General features: G+C 39.7%; 1 protein-coding gene across 1 annotated transcript; it reads right to left on the minus strand.

The window, feature by feature from the left end:
• Window positions 1–280: 280 nt before the first annotated feature.
• On the minus strand, window positions 281–15,929 carry rufy1 (RUN and FYVE domain containing 1). The gene is made up of 17 exons (XM_088343460.1): window positions 15,609–15,929; window positions 13,188–13,367; window positions 12,990–13,107; window positions 12,807–12,908; window positions 12,623–12,746; window positions 12,486–12,547; window positions 11,292–11,427; window positions 9,603–9,704; window positions 9,405–9,521; window positions 7,567–7,734; window positions 7,401–7,498; window positions 7,216–7,335; window positions 5,395–5,524; window positions 4,066–4,160; window positions 3,942–3,990; window positions 3,796–3,873; window positions 281–1,248 (listed from the first exon to the last, which is right to left on the minus strand). Exons 1-17 carry the CDS (start codon window positions 15,925–15,927, stop codon window positions 1,105–1,107), a joined length of 2,142 nt encoding a protein of 713 aa, XP_088199586.1. The 5' UTR covers window positions 15,928–15,929; the 3' UTR covers window positions 281–1,104.
• Between the last annotated feature and the right edge of the window lie 761 nt (window positions 15,930–16,690).

Raw genomic sequence — 16,690 nt, forward strand, 5'->3', positions numbered from 1 at the left:
TTGAGCCTAATGTTGATCAATGAATAGCCGTCCTACAATACGATTGGCTAGCCATTTCCTGGTTAAACGAAGGCAAGTCCCAATCCAGGGGGCATCCCAAAACGAAAGCCATTGAACTATTAAAAAAAACAGCCTTATAGGCTTTTTATATTACAACAAAAGGGGATTCCAATATGAAAGATACCCCTTTAGTATGTTTTTCTAACATCAATAAAAAATTTGTCTAAACCTAAGGAAACTAGATATAAGAAATACAAAGTCAACTCATGTTCCCCAACTCATGTTTTTGATCATTTCAAATTGTCACTGTATAACATTTTATGTACTGGAAAAAAATTTGTGTTTTAAATATACATATAACAAGCAACACTTCATTTACTGCAAAGGGGGGAGAATTAAAGACGCAGAAATATTTGTATTGTTTACTTGGTAAACTTGTTTACATAAATTATCTTTTTTTTACTCTGCTAGTCTGTCTTGTAGTGATTAAATAGGGGACGCATAAGAAGAGTTACAATCTTTATAGAGGAAAGCCATTGGTAACAATTGACAGCTCCTGGAATTATATAGTTCATTTTTTTTTCCATTTCCAAACCTTTTTGAAAAAGCTTAAGGGAACCAATAAGGCTGTACTAAAGAGCCAGATGTGGCCCTCGAGCGTAGGGTTGCCAACCCCCATAACAGACTTTTTTTCCAAACTAATCGCAAAATATTGGATTGAGATGCAGATCTAGGGGCTCCCAGTGTGGTCAAATGAGATAATCACTGCTGTTGAACTAAAGCTTAAAGATCATTGGATGCATCTTATATGTATCTTTTGGGTGAGTTTATGCCAATGACCCAATGTGGCTCAAATTCACTCAGACCCTAAGTCCTAACAGCCACTAGGAAAAATGAGTTTGAGACCACTGATGTACACACATCTAGTCCTGCCTACCTTAACTGCATCACTCCCCAAAAAATAGTCTTGAACTGGTACTTGATTGCATCATGGACAACCTAAATATCCCAGAGATCTGTTCTGAACTGCATTCACGTAATGCGCGATTGTTCACATGGAATAGACATTCTTAAACGTGGCTAAAGCGGGACTCGAACGTGACGTCAGGAAGAACTGGACGAGCTCCTCTGCAGCAACAAGGAGTGACACATGTCGCAAACCCGCACGGGGCGAGGATACGAAGGTAAGGCCAGCTCGTTACTGGAGCACGTGCCGCAGTAAATGTCTCCACAGTTCCTGCAATGATGCTAAACGGAAAGAAAAGAGTGTTATCCAAACCAAACACAAAATTACCGTAAATTCCGGACTAGAAGCCGCTACTTTTTCCCCAAATGTACAGCCCTGCGGCTTATTCAGAGAAGCAGCCAATTTATGTAATTTTTCTAACGGCCACCAGCGGCGCTCGAGTCCAAAAGGTAAGATTAAGACCAGTAGAATATGTGCGCCAAGAAAGACTGCAACCTCTAATTTTATGCATACATTGTCTGTAAAGGAAAAGTACGTTCCGATAATGAGGAAGACGCCCTTGATGGCGATGGTTAGGAGGAGGAAGTTGAGGACGATCTACCGTGAATTTCGCAATTACGGGATGCTTTCTTTTGACAGACACGTTTGATGCATTGCGAGCGTGATCCTACTAGCGTGTTGGTACCTTTCAAAGGAACGGTTTGGGATGAAAATTATATTATTATTATTAAAGCTTTGAAAACTCTCTCGGTGTACAGTCTTTCTTCGTAAATATGTGTAACCATGTATAATATGTATTTGCAACTGTATATTTTTGTAATGTATTTATTTTAGAGATTTATTCTGTTATGTGTTCTACGAGCGAATCAAAAAGAAAGGGGCGGAGCAAACACGGGCTGATGGGAAGTGGGGTAAAGCTTAGTTACCGGTAGATCTGTCTGTTGTCGCAGCGGACAATAGTGGATATATATTTTTCCCACCCTTAACTTTGGAAATATACATTTTGTTTCCTTGGATTACTTTCAACAGGAACCGGACTTTGCAAGTCTGCATCATACGTTAATTACGAGTATCATTTTTCCATTCATGATGCCGATTGTGGTTCTAAGATTATCTACTATTAATCTAGCAGCAAGGCTTTAGGGCTAGGACCTTAGCTTGGCCTTTTGGCTGAGAGTAAGTGTCCCGGTTCCTAGGCTTTGTAGCGTATTATGAACTGACCGATAACGGATAATGGATAATGGATAATGAATAACGAAGATAGAACAATAACCCTTAAAAACCCCAAAACCACAGTTACTTTGGCCTGGACGGATCTATTGACACTAACAAAGATGTTATATAATGAAATTGTGAATATGCTTGATTGCTAATAAGATTTTCGAGAAGGGTTGTTCAAACATCACATTGTGTTTGCTGTTAAAAACGTCATATTGGAATATAATATTGTGAATGTGCTTAATTGCTGTTGAGATTGTCATGATTGTTTTCTGTTATTAGTGTCAATAAACTTACGGCTTGGTCTGGGTTAAACTTGTGATTGTGTCACAAGTTTTAATGCGTGCGCACGCGGCTTGTACGGTGGGTGCGGCTTATAAATAGGTGCTCTTTAGTCTGGATTTTACGGTAAGCACTTTCAAGGCCAATTTGTCCATTTTTCCAATTCCTTTAGAAGAAGAAATCCTACAAGTTTTTTTCCCCATTGACTTTAATGACTAAAATAAAGTTGCTATTGCATACTTTGTGCCATTTGGAGCTATTCCGATCTGGGAGCTACAAGCTTTTTCCTGCAATGATGCTAAACGGAAAGAAAAGAGTCTGTTATCCAAACCAAACACAAAATTTAAGCACTTTCAAGGCCAATTTGTCCATTTTTCCAATACCTTTAAAGGAAGAAATCCTACAGGTTTTTTTCCCCGTTGACTTCAATGACTAAAATAAAGTTGTTATCGCATACTTTGTGCTATTTGGAGTTATTCCGATCTGGGAGCTTTTTGTGTCAATGAGCTGCTTTAAACAGACAAAAATTCTGCCGATCTGCTTCAACAGTGCTGCGTCACACTTGCTTACAAACACAGAAAGGGCTCAGAAGGTGCTGGGTTCAAACAATAATTCAGTTCAATACGCGAGACGAAAATAAAAAAAGTACAGAAAAAATGTGCCAAATTTGGACTCATTTTAAAGATATTGATTGCTTTGAAGCAGAGTGCATTCAATCTTTCAATCGACTGCTGATCTTTTGCTTTTTACTTATTTTAATTAATATTTTTTGTATGATTTTCAGAGGATCAGAGTCTAAATTTGTTAAAATGCCCGAAAAGGTAACTGTTTACAATTCTATTTCAAGATTCATAGCACTGAAGAGTTAATATTTTTAATTTAAAATTAATTAATTTGTAATTTCCATTTTTTTGTTGATTTATGTTTTTCAAGAATCACATGAACTGCTAGTAGAAACTTTAAATAATTCGGTACATAATCTTTTATGGAGCCATTTGGGAGCCGAGCTGAAAGAGCCGGTTTTCCAATTAGAGCTTCCCTCTTAGGTGCGACCAGTAGGAGGCGGTGACGCTTCACATGACTACGCCATAATGACAAGCCACCGAAGCAGGCGTGTCAGCGTCATTTTCGCGCACTTTTAAAAAAATCCTGTCTTTATCTATCGCGTGGTCGATACAGTCAGACTACCAAGAACCATGGAAATGGCAACAATTCCAAGCACTTCACACAAAATTCAAGCATTTTCCTGACCTTGAAAACACAACATTCAAAATCAAGCATTTTCAAGGATTTCAAGCACCTGTGCAAACCCTCATGTATAGACTCACCTTCCTTCTTGCGATTGAGAACTCCTTTTGACACTGTTTACATTGCGTGGCTTCGTCATCCTTTAACCAGGCGTGGCCCTGCAACAAACCACCACCCTGTGAAATCCGTTCAAATACAAAATGACGAGCAACATTTCAGGTTTTACCTTGAGGGCTTTGTTCACCTCTTTAAAGTCCTCCATTTTGAGTTTTGACCTTGAAATGTGATGAAATACAATAACTTAGTGTGTCAAAGGCAAAAAAAAAAAATCAAAGTGAATGTATACTGACTGGCTGAGGTGAAGGCCCATCTCTTGCAAAGCTTGTTCCTGCTGCTCACAAATCTGTTGCAGTTGCTGTTTCTCTTGCTTTAGATCCTCAAGCTCCTGAAAAGGAAGGGCAAATCGGCGTTCCAGAAATGAACAGAAACAGCAATTGGATTTGAATGTACAGTAGACTTCCAGAATACAGCGTCCCCAAACTTACCTTGTCTTAACTTTACGGTGTGGGATGCACAACAATAAATTAATTTTCCATGCTCAGAAACTTTCAAAATTCTAACCTTCATTGGTGAACAGCACCTGATGTGCTTGGTTTGCGTCACTACATCATTAAAATGCCGAAATGTTATTAGCGGAACTACTTCCCACAATGCCTTTCTCTATGTTTTGCATTTTACGTGCTTCGTGAAGACTTAGCCAGTCAAAGATATAATACTGTATTTTTTGTACTGTATTTATCCGATAGGGGTACCAAGGCTAGCAGTCGTGCTAAAGTGGAAAGCAAAAACATGATAACAATGGAAACAAATCTTACAATTATCAAGAAGTACTGAGAAGGGACACGCTCGCTGAGGAATATGGTCATAACCAATCTAGACCAATTAAAATAATGAACTGTTCTAAGAGCATGACAATCCTCGCAAGTGGACGTTTTGAAATCTGTTTCATTCGTAATCTCCTTTTGATCAACACCTCCCGCTCTACATCCACCTGCTGCTCCACTCAACCAGTTCAAGTCACACCAAAAGCTAAATCAAATTATTCCTTCATGTGTATATTTCTTTGTGAATGTCTGTAACCAGGAGGTAGAGCGATCGTTTTAGGATTAAGGGATCCCAGTTCGAATCCCGGCTCGTCCGTGTTACATGCCGAAGTGTCCTTGGGTAAGACACTGAACCCCCAATATGCAGGTTAGCGCCTTACATGGCTGCACAGATCACGGCCGCTATTGGGAAATGTGAAGCACATTGTAAAGCGCTTTGGGAAGTCATTGACTTGAAAAGCGCTATATAAATGCAGATCATTTCATTTCATTTAAAAAAGATAGCCCCCACTACTGTTGCTAGAAAATTACCAGTAATTTTATATCATTTTGGAGATCTTTGCCAAATAGGTCTTTGGAAAATGCATACATCAATGGTCTTCGTACCCGGTTTTAGTGAGTTCTGTAATGTCAAGTAATCTTATCGGTCGAGCATCCATAGTTTAGATCCACAGGTCCAAAAAAATTTATATTCCCAGGAGATTACGGCCAAACATTCGATCAACTGAATATTCCAAACATTCAACCTCGCATTCCATGGAAACTGTTGAGTGATAGAAGCCTGGAATTACTGACTGAGTGCAGGCCTTGGAGTTGTTGCAATTGCGTGCGAAGTTCAGCGCTGTTGTCCTGCTCCCTCTGGAGGGCTTTTTGAAGGCCTTGCCGCTGTTCTCGCTCCAACACCAGCTCCTTTTCTAAGCCCAGCCTAACCAAACACAAGATTATCATACTTAAAAAAAATCGATCCAGTACTAAAACTAAAAACAAAATGGAAGCATAAAACTGCCGAAAGACAAAATAGTGTCCTCTCGCCAAGTATTGACTTACACTATCTATGGATGGAAACAACTGTGACATCCAGTTAATATTGAAGTATACAACTGTGGACTAACACTACATATAGATAGATAAAAGTGTGTGTTAGGTAAATCATTTGTTGCGCGTTTCTTTGCTTCTGTGCTGCTGGCTGAGTTCATCGTTTATTCTGTTTTTACTACAGACACCCGCAAACAAGGCGGCTGAGTTTGCCAGATCTCATCATTATTTTGTCTGATAGTATTACGCACAGTTGTTTGCTATTTTAGTTCTCTGTTCATCATTTTTATAATATTATTTGCATTATTTTGTGTGCTTTGGGTGGTTGTCGTGTTGGAAGACCCAGCCGCAATGCTCTGAATGAGGGAAGAGGTTGTTCCCCAAAATCTCACAATGCACGGCCACCAGTCATGCTCTCTTTAATGCAGTGCACTTGCCCTGTCCCAAGTGCAGAAAAACACTCCAAAGCATGATGCCACCACCCCCATGTTTCAGAGTAGGGATGGTGTTCTTCGGATTGTACTCTTCATTCTTCGTCCTCCAAAAACGCTTAGTACAATTATGAACAAAAAGTTCTATTTTAGTCTCATCAGACCAGAAAACTTTCTCCCATGACTCCTCTGTATCATCCAAATGGTTATATGCAAACTTAAGACGGTACTTGAAATGTGCTGGTTTAAGCAGGGTAACCTTTCGGCCATGCATGATTTCAAATCCTGACGTCTCAGTGTATTATCGACAGTAACCTTGGAAACGCTGGTCCCAGCTCTTTTCAGATCATTGACCAACTTATGTCGTGTAGTTCCGGGCTGATTCCTCACCTTTCTTAGAATCATTGAGACCCCACGAGGTGATATCTTGCATGGGGCTCCACTCCAATTGAGATTGACCGTCGTGTTTAGCTTCTAATGATTGCTCCAACAGTGGACTTTTTTTCACCAAGCTTCTTGGCAATTGCTCCGTAGCCCTTCCCAGCCTTATGGAGGTGTACAATTTTGGTGTCTTTGGACAGCTCTTTGGTCTTCGCCATGTTACAAGTTAAAGTCTTACTGATTGTATGGGGTGGACAGGTGTCTTTATGCAGCCAGCGACCTCAAACGGGTGCATCTAATTCAGGATGATACATGGAGTGCAGGTCGACTTCAAATGGGCGGACTAATATATTTTTAGGGTCAGAATTCTAGATGAATCACAGGTGTTCAAATACTTATTTGCAGCTATGTCACACAAAAACATTGTTAAAAATATCATGCATTGTGCTTCCTGGACTTTATTGTTTATCTCTCTCACAGTGGACATGCACCTACGATAATAATTTCAGACCCCTTCATGATTTCTAAGTGGGAGAAATAGCAAGATAGCAGGGTGTTCAAATACGTGTTTGTTTTTTTCACTGTATATATTATATAAATACACGGTTCCTACAGCACGGAAATTCCCTTAATACAGCTGGTTATGAAATGGATTAACCGTAAAAATCGTGGGAATGCTGTAATTTGAAAGAATATTTCAAACTGAAAAAAAGGTAAAAAAAAACATTACTTGGCTGTGCACTGTACAACAATGTTAAAGTGAACTTACTTTAGTGCGTCCAGGTCACTCAATTGTTTTTCAAGAGTCTCCACTTTCCCCTCCAGCTCAAACCTCAGGTCTTTATCAGACTTATCGTTTTTCTTGCGATCCTTTTCCGAAATTTTCAGCCTAAAAAGCAGTTCATTAGCGAGGGTTGTCATAATCCAAGTGATAAATCCACATAAAACACAAACCTGCGCTCCAGTTCCGTTATGGCCTTGGCCATGTCCTCCATCTTCAGCTCCAGCTGCTCGGCCTCTTTTTGTTTTTTCGCCGCTTCTCGCTCAAAGTCCTGCAGAGTGCCAAAATTGGTCAAAAAGCGACTCCAGTTTTGCCCTGATTGTGTTCTTTAGCACATACCTGCTCCTTGTGGAACAATTGAAGGTTGAGCGCTTTGACTTGGTCCAGTTGGACCCGCAAGGCCGCTAGAGAGTCCTGCTTGTCTTGAGAGTCCTTCTCCAGCAGCTTCATGGCCATCTCCATCTCTTGCTTCAGTCCCAACTGCAGCTCCAGCTCTCGCTCCAACTCCTAAATAGGTTCAATGTTGGTGAGAGCTGCTAAGGCATGCTAAAGGGACAGTGTGTATTTTTTAGCGCCTGATAGTGGTAAAAAAAAGAAAACTTCATTAAGAAGTACAATATTGATTTCAATAATAAGCAAAAATACATTAATTACCAGCTCGGATGCCTTGGGGGTATGGCGCCCGCCCCAAGACTGGGAGGTTGTGGTTCAAGCCTCGGCCGAGTCATATCTAAGACTTAAATATTGGTACCCGTTGCCTCCCTGCTTGGCGTTCAGCATTAGGGGTTGGAATTGGGGGGTTTGCTCACCTAATGACTCCCAACACCTCAGTTGGGTTGAGCGAGAGGGCTGGGAATCCCCTCCTCTGAATCAATCTCCCAAAAAGAGTCAGAAATGACTCTAAACACCTCCCACTAGGGGGATATGGCTGTGGTATATATATAAAACATTAATTATCAGATACATGTGGATTTTCTAAAAATTCGTAGGCCAAGATATTTGCATTTGTTTTACATAACACAGGCCTCACTGAGAGGGATCTGACAAAATTAAGCGCTCATCTTGCTGCTTAGGGTACCTAAAAACCTCAAAAAGGCTAGGCAAAAAAATTTGAGGTAAGAGAGTGCCGTTTGGTCACTTTGACTCTCCGTAGTTTGTATTCTATCTCGTGCTTCGTGGCACTAGTTTTTGGGTGCATGACACAATACAGCGCCATCTGGTAAACAAAAAACAAACAAAAAAAAAGATGGTCCAAATTGATCTAAATTTCAAAATTTTAAACATAAAAATGTATTCACATCGTATAAAATGAATCCCAAACAATTTTACTGGTGGATATAAAAACTTTATAAAATCAGAAGTTTTTGGGTGTTCCATCTTAAAATGATTTTAACTGAGACAAGGTATTGCGAAACATTAAAATATTCTGCTTAAAACACGGATTTCATGTTTTTTTTTTATGCGTGTCCAAATTTTGATACAAGCTCGGATTTTCTAAAAGGTGCATTAAGGAATTTACAACAATAAAATCAGTGATTTTATACAAATGAATTTCAAAACCTAAAGTTAATTTGCATCTCCAAATAATTGAAAAGGTTTACCAATGATGAAACCCTTTTTAAAAGCAACTGATTTTAGTATATGCTGTGGAAAATAGTCGAGGGGCCACAAGTGATCCAGGGCCTGAGGATTAGACACAACTATTTTAATCTTTTATGTATTTGGTTATTGGGAATAATGTTCTTCCGGATATCAGAATTTTCATACATATACAGTATATGAAATTGAATATATACATACATATATTTTTACATATACAGGATTGCCTCGGAAAATTTTAATATTGTGATAAAGTTCTTTATTCATTGTAATGCAATTTTTTTAAATGTCATACATTCTGGATTTATTACAAATCAAATTAAATATTGCAAAACTTTAATACATTTCAATGATGCTGATTATGGCTTGAAGCCTACTTAGAATAATTTTTCACGAAATTTTAATATTTTGAGATAGTTTGAGTTTTTGCAATAATCCAAAATATTAAAACAGTAATTCCATTGATTTGTAATTTATTTGATATTTATTCTAAACTGTATTAGAGAAAATAATGAACTTTTATCAGAATATTCTGAAACAGTCTTGTCAATAAGAGGTACTATCTATCGATACCTGACCTGGTGAATCCGCTTTTCCTCCTTGTATTGCTTCCACACGACGTTATACATTTCGTCCAGGCCTTGCCGGGTTTGTCTATAGGTCTCCAGTTCCACCTGGCTGTCTTGAAGTACGGCCTGCTCAGAAAACAAAACAAAAACATGGGATCCTCGTCTTTGTGTCCGATTGGAGGACGTGCAAAACGAAAGAGTTCCGACCTCTTCCTTTTTCTGACTGGCTAGCATGATGAGCTCGTTGTCCTGTTTCAGCTGCTCCTGTTCCTTTCGCAGAGCGTTGATTCTGTCGGTTGCGGCCGTGAGCTAAAAGAGAAAGCGACGTTAAAAGAAAAAAAAAAATTGGGGCTGTTACAGCAAGGGAGAGCAGAACTGAAAGCAGGACAGTATTCTGTCAAATACACATCGCAAAACTGCTCTCCATCAGTGTTGGGACTAACTTGTTACAAAGGGACAGTTATTTTTCTTGGTAATAAGAACTGTCACTCCTTATTAAAAAAAAATTGATACACCTCTGTCATTAATACTTGGTGCATTACTGCATTACTCGGTTTTCAATTTATGAAAGCAGATCTTTAATTATACTAGCCTTTGATGATTGTTGAATACTCTGGCTTTACTTTCGTTGCCACATACATCCCTTGATCCAAGAGAGGCAATCCCTGAAAGGTGTTCATATTTACCAACAAAATACAACTGAATACAGTGGTGGCACCGTCTTAAGCAAAGAGTACGAAGACGCTGAATTTCTCATGTAAATATTCTCCCTACCGTATATACACGCATCTCAGCCCAATTTTCAACTATAAAAGAAAATATTGATATCCGGGAGTATGCGCATATTTGGTTGTGGGTCACCAGTAGAAAATGGTTGGCAGCGCATGGGGAGGGGGGGGGGAATGGCAACAAACTTGACGTTTATGATAAAAGAGTGCTGAATTTTAAAATTATTTTTGCAATACAGTGGAACCCCGCTAGTTCGCGGTTCCACTTTTGCGGGTTCAGAGCTTCGCGGGTTAAAAAATATACCTTACCTTCTCAATTTCTCATTTACTTCTCAATTACTGTATTGACTTGACGCCATTGAGCGCGAGCTTATGTCAACTGAGGACACGGTGTGGACACTCTTATTGTGAAGGGGAGGGGGGGCCCTGACACAATGCTTAGTCATGGTGAGTTACCGCCTCGCCCCCCTCCCCTCCCCCTTCAACTCCTCCCACCTCACCCCCTTCTTATGTGGCGGTGTTTATCATGGAGGAACTCGGCGACGCGACGTAAGTATATTTTCTTCTGTCACATTTCATCTCAAGTTTGACTTTATTATACCAAAAGCGAGCGGTTGTTTGTACTACCTAAACACGGCTAATTGTGTGTGTACTGTATACCGGTATACATTTTTTAAGCATTTTTGAAGGGGCGCTGCTACTTCGCGGAGTTTCAGTTTTCGGTCCCCATTAACCGAGGGATTACTGTACACCATGCCTGGAGAAAAAAAAATGTCTTGGGCAGTACCCAGAAATGGAGAAGGAAAGCTCTGAGTGGTTTGAAGCCTAGAGGCAAAATGAATAGGGATTGCCTCGGTTAAGTGTGCGTTTGCGAACTCTCAAGATTGCACAGACCGAGAAATATGATGGCTTCACTAATATTCTAATATTTCATTTAGTATTTGGCTATTTTAATGTATAATAAGGGGGGGGGCGGCTTTTATATGAGTAAATACCGGAATTTGTAATTAGATAGTTACTTTAACAGTAACATGCTACATTTTGGGGTTAGTAATCTGAGGGGTAACTGAATAACTTTTTTAATGAAGTAACAGGTAAATTTAACTAATTAAATTTTCAGTAACAAGCAAAACACTGCTCTCCATCGACAAGTCATTCATCTTCTGACCTCTTCTACAAGTTTGCTGTTGGTTTTCTCCAGTGAGTCCATCTTGGCCTGAAGGTCCGTGACTGTGCCGCTGAGGTTGCGGTTCAACTCCTCAATGTAATGCTTCTGGTCCAAGATGGCCGTCATCTTGGCAGTACTGAAAAGACAAAGTGACACAAAAAAAACACATGAAGGTTAAAGCATTCTGCAGGTGCTTACTTTGAAATCCGGGGCTACTTATGTTTTTAATTAGGTTTTAGAAAATCAGTCTAGCTTTCATCAATGTGGCACCAATGTTATACAAAAGTTACAATAGGGCTGCTTTGAAAATAATATTAGTAGTAGGTTTAGTTAATGGAGTTGTAATGTTATGAAAGAAAGAAAGACTTAATTTTAAGATGGAGATATAAGAAAAAATATAGGAAACTGATTACTCTTCGGTCTCCCGAAGTCCAAAATCAAGAGCCTTCAGCTGATACAAAATGCTGCAGCGAGGCTTTTAACTAAGACAAGAAAGTTTGATCACATTACCCCGATTTTAGCTGACCAGCATTGGCTCCGTGTTAGCTTGAGATGTGATTTTAAGGTTCTGTTGGTAGTGTACAAAATCATGCATGGACTTGCTCCCTCATATCTTTCAGATTTAATTTCCCCCTAAGTTCTGGTCTGGAGCCTTTGTTCTGAAAACACTGGTCTACTAGCGATCCCAGGAGCCAAGAAGAAATCTGCAGGTTCGAGGGCGTTCTCCATTCAGCCCCGGTGCTGTGGAATGCTCTTCCCCCCGAGATTCGATCTGCAACCTCAGTGGAAATGTTTAAATCTAAACTTAGAACACACCTCTATTCTATAGCATATGAATAACTTTTTTATGTTGATAATAAAATCTATTGCCTTTTTATTCCATATTGAGCCAAAGCGCGTACTTTGGAAGTTTGCGCGGTGCCAAAGCGCAGCTTCAGGTTTACTCCGGACCCTGTCCTTCAAATCAAGTTAATTGGTCAGGCTCAGGCTAATTGGGGCTTTTATCCCCGCGGGCCGGGTCGGGCTGGATTTTTTTAAGCAGGATCCTACCTCCAACATGAGTGCAGACAGACAAAAATGTACACATTTGTTTAACGTGAAAAACAGTGTTCAAAACTTGCTTTTCCCAAAGCCCAATCAATTTTTACTGATGCACTTTTTCTTTTTGTATGATCTGGACTCATTTTTACTTACTCTTTAGGAGTATCGGTGCTGGTCGTGTCTTTAAGATAAAGCGAAAAATCAATGACCCCCACCTAAGAAGAAAACAAATACCACTGTGTGTCCTGATTTCATTAAAATAAAAGCCGGTAGACAGTCAGGTGGCTCACTTGAGAATCCAGATCTTCGCCTTTGATACACAGGTTTGCATCAAGTACGTTGAGACTCACGAGCAGCCCTCCCATCACTGCACCTTCCTCTTCCAGCAACAGAGCTCCGGGGTCATAAAACTCGCTAAAAATCAAAGCACATTTGTAACTTGTTCAACCTATTCAGAATCAATCTGTTTTCAACCTCAGCAGATCTTTGCAGTCCAGCAAGGCTTTCAAATAGTCCGCCATCGTCTTCTCCATGAGTGCTAAATGCAACCAAGCTCTCCCTCGCCCCAAACCAGTCCTAAAAAAAGACACCATCTTATTCATTATTTGTACACACAGGGTAATCAACAACAATTTTAAACTCAAATAATTTGCATACTTAATGCCGGGCAGGTCTCTGGCACTTGTGGCAATGTTGGCAGATTCTGGACACAAACGCTCAGTAAGCTCCAACGGACCCCAAATGGATTTGTTTTGACCGATGAAGGTCTTCTTGGCTGAAATACGGGGAAATAAATAGCGTTATTGAGACATACAAGTACAAAGTGTCATTTATGTTTCAAAAAAAACAAGTCACCTTTGAGGCCATGTTTGAGGCAGTGCTCGAGCACCAAGAAGAACTGCTGCAAGGGCGGGTACTCCGAGTCCAAAGTCCTGCCCAAACTTATTGAGGACTGGATTAAAACTTTGATGCTGAGCTTCAACATGCCGAGAAGATTGGATCTTTCGATTGCCATCGGGTCTTTTAGGGGTAGCACTATTTTGTTTCAACGGAAAGCACAACTATTTCAAACACACTTGTTCAGCTTTAAGACTTTCAATAATTCATCCTAGCTAACACTGGGTATATTTACATGCAGACAATTGGAATGGAAACAGACTACTGCCATCATTCAGATTCTTTAGAGCAATAAAATCACGCACAGAAATCCAAGTCCATCTATTTAAAGTCAATGCCACACTTGCATCCATCCAGTTATAGTGTAAGTCAAAGCATTTGGCGAGCCTGGTTCGAGCACATCTTGTAAATACACGGGAAGAAACAATGGAGCTCAGTTTCTGAATGTGGAGGAAGCTAGCACCGTACTTTGTTGAATTTGGTGTGGGACATAAATAAAATCTTAATTTATTTAATTTCAAAATGTTAAATGCATAAAAAACATCTGTTTGCATAATCACTTCACTTTGTCTTCCCCTCATAATCAAAATACTTGCAAACAGCATGTTTACGGGGTTATTCGTTTGTTTCTAGGCATGTAAACGATTCATGAAGATTGCTACAAAAATCCAACCACTGATCTCTGTCACACTATTCCCTGCATGTAAACATAGCCAATGTCACAGAATTGTACAAGTATCACATAATAAGATTGATAACGTGACTTGTATTGTGCTGTGACATTGTACTGATTTCTACTGTGCAGTATTGCCGCACAACTTTCTCAATTGTACTACAGGTAAGTGTCTTTTGCTAATTTGAAAAAAAAAAACCTTTTTACTCAAAACTAGGGCTGAGCGAGTGTCAGTGCCAGGTATTTATATTATATCGATAGAGATGCAAGCATTTTTTTCAAGTATCAGTACTCGTGATGGGAGCTCATATTCGTATTGGTTGTTTTCTGGTCATTGTGTTATGAGAAGGAACCTTAAATTAAAGAAAAAATGGTATATTGCCCTTCAATAAATGTACGATTAAGGAAAAATATGATCATGGGATTAAAGGAATGGTCACCAACCTATTTAAGGCTGAGAGCTACTTTTCTGTTACTAATTAGCAGGGAGCGCTACAAGTTTGCATTTTTCAAATAAATAATAATCATGTTGATACTATATTATGATGTTAACAATCGTGATTAATAGTAGTAGAGTTAAAGTGGGCTCTGTCAACCACTAACACATCTGACTTTGGTACAAATTTTGGAAGAATTGCACATGTATTTCAAGACAATGGTCATTTCAATGAGTGCTCATGCCAGTTAGATATTTCCTAAAAAAAATATGCTGACCCATTACTGGTGAGGTATTTTCAAAACCGGTCCACTACTTAAGCATTTTTAAGGAGCTACCTCATGTCCGTGGGCACCATGTTGCGATTTCTAATATAAAATAAATATTATGTATTTATTAGATCAGCTTGTGGTGCGTCTGTGTAGGTCTGTAATAGGTGCAATATCGAACATCCCTACTCGAAATTGTGATGAACTACATGTGTCGACCTCAATACTACTAAATAACTATTACAGTACATTGGTTTCAAACTGTTTAAAATCTAGACTTAAAACACACTTCTATTTATAGCTTATGACTGAGCTATATTGCATGTTTACCATATTTGTGTAGTGTTTGTTATTGCAACATCCATTGCAGCCTGGTCATCCTGGAAGGGGGATTACCGAATGCGGTTCGATTCCCAGCTCCTCTGTGTTATATGTCGTAGTGTCTTTGGGCAAGACACCGAATCTCTAATGCCCCCAATAAGCAGGTAGGCGCCTTAAGTGTGAAGCACATTGTAAAGCACTTTGTGAGGTCTTCATTGACTTGAAAAGCGCTACATAAATGCAGACCATCTACTATGTGCGATCCCTTCTCAAGGTTTCTTCATTTTCCTTATTCTGAGTTTTTGGAGTTTTTCCTTGCCCTCATGTAGGTTTTAAATCAGGGGATGGTGTAATAATAGTCTCTAGTTTGCAATAATCTGTGCAACCCTTTGAGACTCCTTGTGATTAAGGGCTATGCAAATAAACAGGACTAGTAACAAAAGCAAATTTCCATATTTACAGTGAAGTCATCGATTCAAAGGTTCTTTTCTATCCAAATGTGGATCAATGACACTAAATACAATTTAATTCAATAACAAGGCAAATCAAGCCCACATGACTGTAGAGCCATAAAATCAAAATGTTCCTCTACAAGTCATGTGTCTTTTGACAGCTAAAGAAAAAGTCCAAAAGGAAATGTCCTTTTCAACCGAGAATTGTCAATATTTCACCCCACAAACCTGGAAGCTTCTTTCCCGTGCGAACCACATCATTTTCTGGTTCTTTTTCCACCGCGGGACTCTCGGTGGAGTTCCCCCGGCCAGAAGCGTAGCTCACCCCGCTACTTAGGGTCTCCGTGGCCCTGCGAGCCAGCGACAGGAGAGGAGCCGACCAGCTGCTCTCAGACGCCGACTTCTCGGCCCAGTCAGGGCTCTCGTGGGTGTTGTCGACGCACGGGTTGTCGTTAGTGTCCGTGTCCGAAAGTTTTTCGACGTCTTCTTCTTGGTTTGTTTCGCCATCTTCTACGGTTGTGTTTACTTCCCCTGACTCGTCGGCCATGTTTGCGCCCCCTCCCCTCTTGTTAAATTATCACGTGACACGTCACGGTGAGATCCGATTGTCGGGCTTTAAAGCTATTCTATAATTTCACTATAGCCCCCTGCTGACGGGAGTATGAATATTTTAGATCCAATCCTTTTTTACAATTATTATTTTTTTTAAAAATTTCCTTCGGATTTCGGTGATCTATTTATTTTTAATAGTGGCCTTAACATGTTATTTTTGTTCTTATTTATTTACATAAGTAACGTTGCATCGTATCTAGTTTGTTTTTTTATTCATTCCTTAGTTCTTAGTAAGTGTGTTTTATTATTTTAAAAATGTGTCCCTTTTGTTTGAACGCTTCAAAAAGCAAGCTGTTTTTTAATGAAAATTATTAGAATAAATAATGTTAATTTTTATCTAGTTTGTGCGTTTGGTCTTTGATCATTTCCTTAGATTTTCCATTTCACGACTATAGAAATAACAATTCAAATTTGTATTTATTCATTTGAGCTGCATTAATCTGTTTAAAGTAAGTGTGCATCAAGAGATCTCTTTCACTCTCGTTGTTCGCATCTTTTCTGTGTCCCAGCGTTGTTTCGTTGCTGAAATGCATTTATCATCAGTCCATTATCTGCACCCTTCATCCTCACTAGGGCCCCGGGTGGGCTGGAGCACATCCCAGCTATCTTCGGGCATTGGGCAGGGGACACCCTGAATTGGTTGCCAGCCAGTCACAGGGCACACAGAGACAGACAACTCACTCGCTCATTCACACCTA

The sequence above is a fragment of the Urocampus carinirostris genome, chromosome 9, assembly GCF_059441175.1.
Source record: "Urocampus carinirostris isolate Australia breed hairy pipefish chromosome 9, RoL_Ucar_1.0, whole genome shotgun sequence".
Taxonomy (NCBI): Eukaryota; Metazoa; Chordata; class Actinopteri; order Syngnathiformes; family Syngnathidae; genus Urocampus; species Urocampus carinirostris.